Source organism: Austrofundulus limnaeus, unplaced genomic scaffold (genome assembly GCF_001266775.1).
Source record: "Austrofundulus limnaeus strain Quisiro unplaced genomic scaffold, Austrofundulus_limnaeus-1.0 Scaffold20, whole genome shotgun sequence".
In the NCBI taxonomy this organism is placed as follows: domain Eukaryota; kingdom Metazoa; phylum Chordata; class Actinopteri; order Cyprinodontiformes; family Rivulidae; genus Austrofundulus; species Austrofundulus limnaeus.
Genome location: NW_013952422.1, coordinates 1834733 through 1836791, shown reverse-complemented (window position 1 = coordinate 1836791; position 2059 = coordinate 1834733). Strand labels below are relative to the sequence as shown.

Below are 2059 nucleotides of genomic sequence, written 5' to 3'. Positions count from 1 at the left end.
TTTTTTTTTTTTTACAAAATCTACACGGTCGGTTCAGATGCACTGACCAGCTGCAGCATACAAGCAGCCGCAAGAATACTGATGACCCTGCTGGGTTTGATCAGAACATCGTCACGATACAGAGACCCGAACACGACCTGAAGAGCTGCAGGACAGCACAGAGCTGTTAGTAACCAATAAAGATGATTTTAAAAACATCTCTGTTTGTTACTGACTCTCACCTTCAGCATCAATGTTCTGGTCCGGGATCTCTAAATTGATTTCCATCATGTGGGACTCCTTCCAAGATCCGCTGAACATGCTAGAGAAATACCCCGACTGTAAGGAGGAGCAGTAACAGAAAATTATGAATTACAGACACATAAGATTAGAATAGTGTCTTTGAGGTTTTACCTGACACAGATAAACTTTGTGGAGGTTCCACTCCTGCCCCAGAGCACAGATGCGAATGTCACTGTTTTCCCCGTTAAGAAATAATGTCTGGTAAATGTATTTTGAGGTGCTTTTTAACTTCTTCCTGCTTGAGGAAAACAAAGCAAAGGCAGAGAGAACACACAAACGTGAGATTCAGAGTGAAGGAAAACGATCCTGAGTTAAACACGCTGACCGGACTTGCCTGCGGGGTGTTTCCAGTATGTCGTCTTCCTCCTCTTGTTCGCTTTCGCAGTCGCACTGAGCGTTTCGTTTCCTCTTTTTACACTCGCAGCTGTGCCTGCGACTGCTGCTCGTACCCTGCGCTGCTTCTTCTGCTCCCTGAGACGGGGACTGGAACCTGCTGCCCAGGCTTCCCATCTCTGCAGGGAAATGAAAACAGAAAAACTAAATCAGAAAATGGTCAACAATTATGCAAATTTAACCCATGAAAAAGCTTTTAAAATCAACTTCATTGAAGCTGGTTACATTTGAGTTTTTAGTAATTATTGTAGTATTGAGATAAATTAAGTCAGTTAGCAGGTCAGGTGTCAGAATAGCTTCAGAATGACTATTAAGATTCCTGTAGAGCAATATAACGACATTATTTCAAGACACACATCCCTAATGATTTTTTGTAACAGTTGCAGCCACAACACAGGTGCTGTTAAACATCTATCAGGAAATATATGCATGCATTGTTAGAATAAAAGGTGATCACTCAGATCAACTGTGCACTAGTTTCTGGTTACAATTTCCTCAAAATGCAGTCAAACTAGATTGTGTTGTAGTTCTTACTTTTAGACAGGTGTGTGACAGAACTGCATATCCTAATTAGTCAGTAAATATATGTTTATTTATTGTCAGTTTAGTGAATTAAAAATGCTTGTTACAGTTTAAAATAAGAAACAATGACAAATTACGACTTTTGAGTGAAAATTAAAAACTTCAAGTCCTTTATGTCAAACCATGATCAAATAATCTAAAAGGACATACTTAATTGACAAACATGACTGATTAGAAAAAACAAGTTCAGTGTAAGAAAGACTTGATGTTAAACAGTGGCTGATACTATAAACTCCGAGTAAAGTGTAATCCATCATATATGACTTTAAAAACAAGAACTTACCTGGGGATTTTCACAACAATAGCTGAAGGTGAGATGTGAAGCAAAACCACGGCTGATTTTCTGTCAAACGTTGACGAAAAACAGAGGAGCTAACCTGAGAGCTAGCTCAGCTGAGATCACAAATTCACCAGTAAAAACACGAATCGGAAGAGTTAACAACGTTTTTTTTCTGACCGTCTGCTGTCTTTATATAAGCCATCCAAATGCAAAATTTAATTTAGTTTCAGTTACATTTTCCTAATAACGATAAACGTGAAATCAGAGATGAGAGAGGATGTTAAAATATGTAGCATACAGCTTCATTCTTCTTTCTTCTTCTTCTCTCGGTAGTTTGTTTTAGCAATGTCACACACGCGACAGCTGCGCACGACGTCGCCCCCTGGTGTTAAATAAGGGAAGTAACTGTGCACTTTGGCTCTGATCAAACAATAAAAATAACTTTCCTGATGCATCTCAGTAATCTATGGAGGACCAAACCTATCATTATTGGAAATAAATGTATAAATATATAACTGGCGT

General features: G+C 38.8%; 1 protein-coding gene across 1 annotated transcript in view; it reads right to left on the bottom strand.

Annotated features, from left to right (window-relative positions):
* gmcl1 (germ cell-less, spermatogenesis associated) overlaps window positions 1–1878 on the bottom strand; it is a gene marked incomplete in the record, with an annotated part of 9016 nt that extends 7138 nt beyond the window's left edge. Inside the window, 5 exon segments of the mRNA XM_014003813.1 lie at window positions 48–145; window positions 222–318; window positions 394–517; window positions 617–794; window positions 1541–1878. Of these exon segments, the coding sequence (XP_013859267.1) occupies window positions 48–145; window positions 222–318; window positions 394–517; window positions 617–792 (495 nt within the window).
* Window positions 1879–2059: the final 181 nt, after the last annotated feature.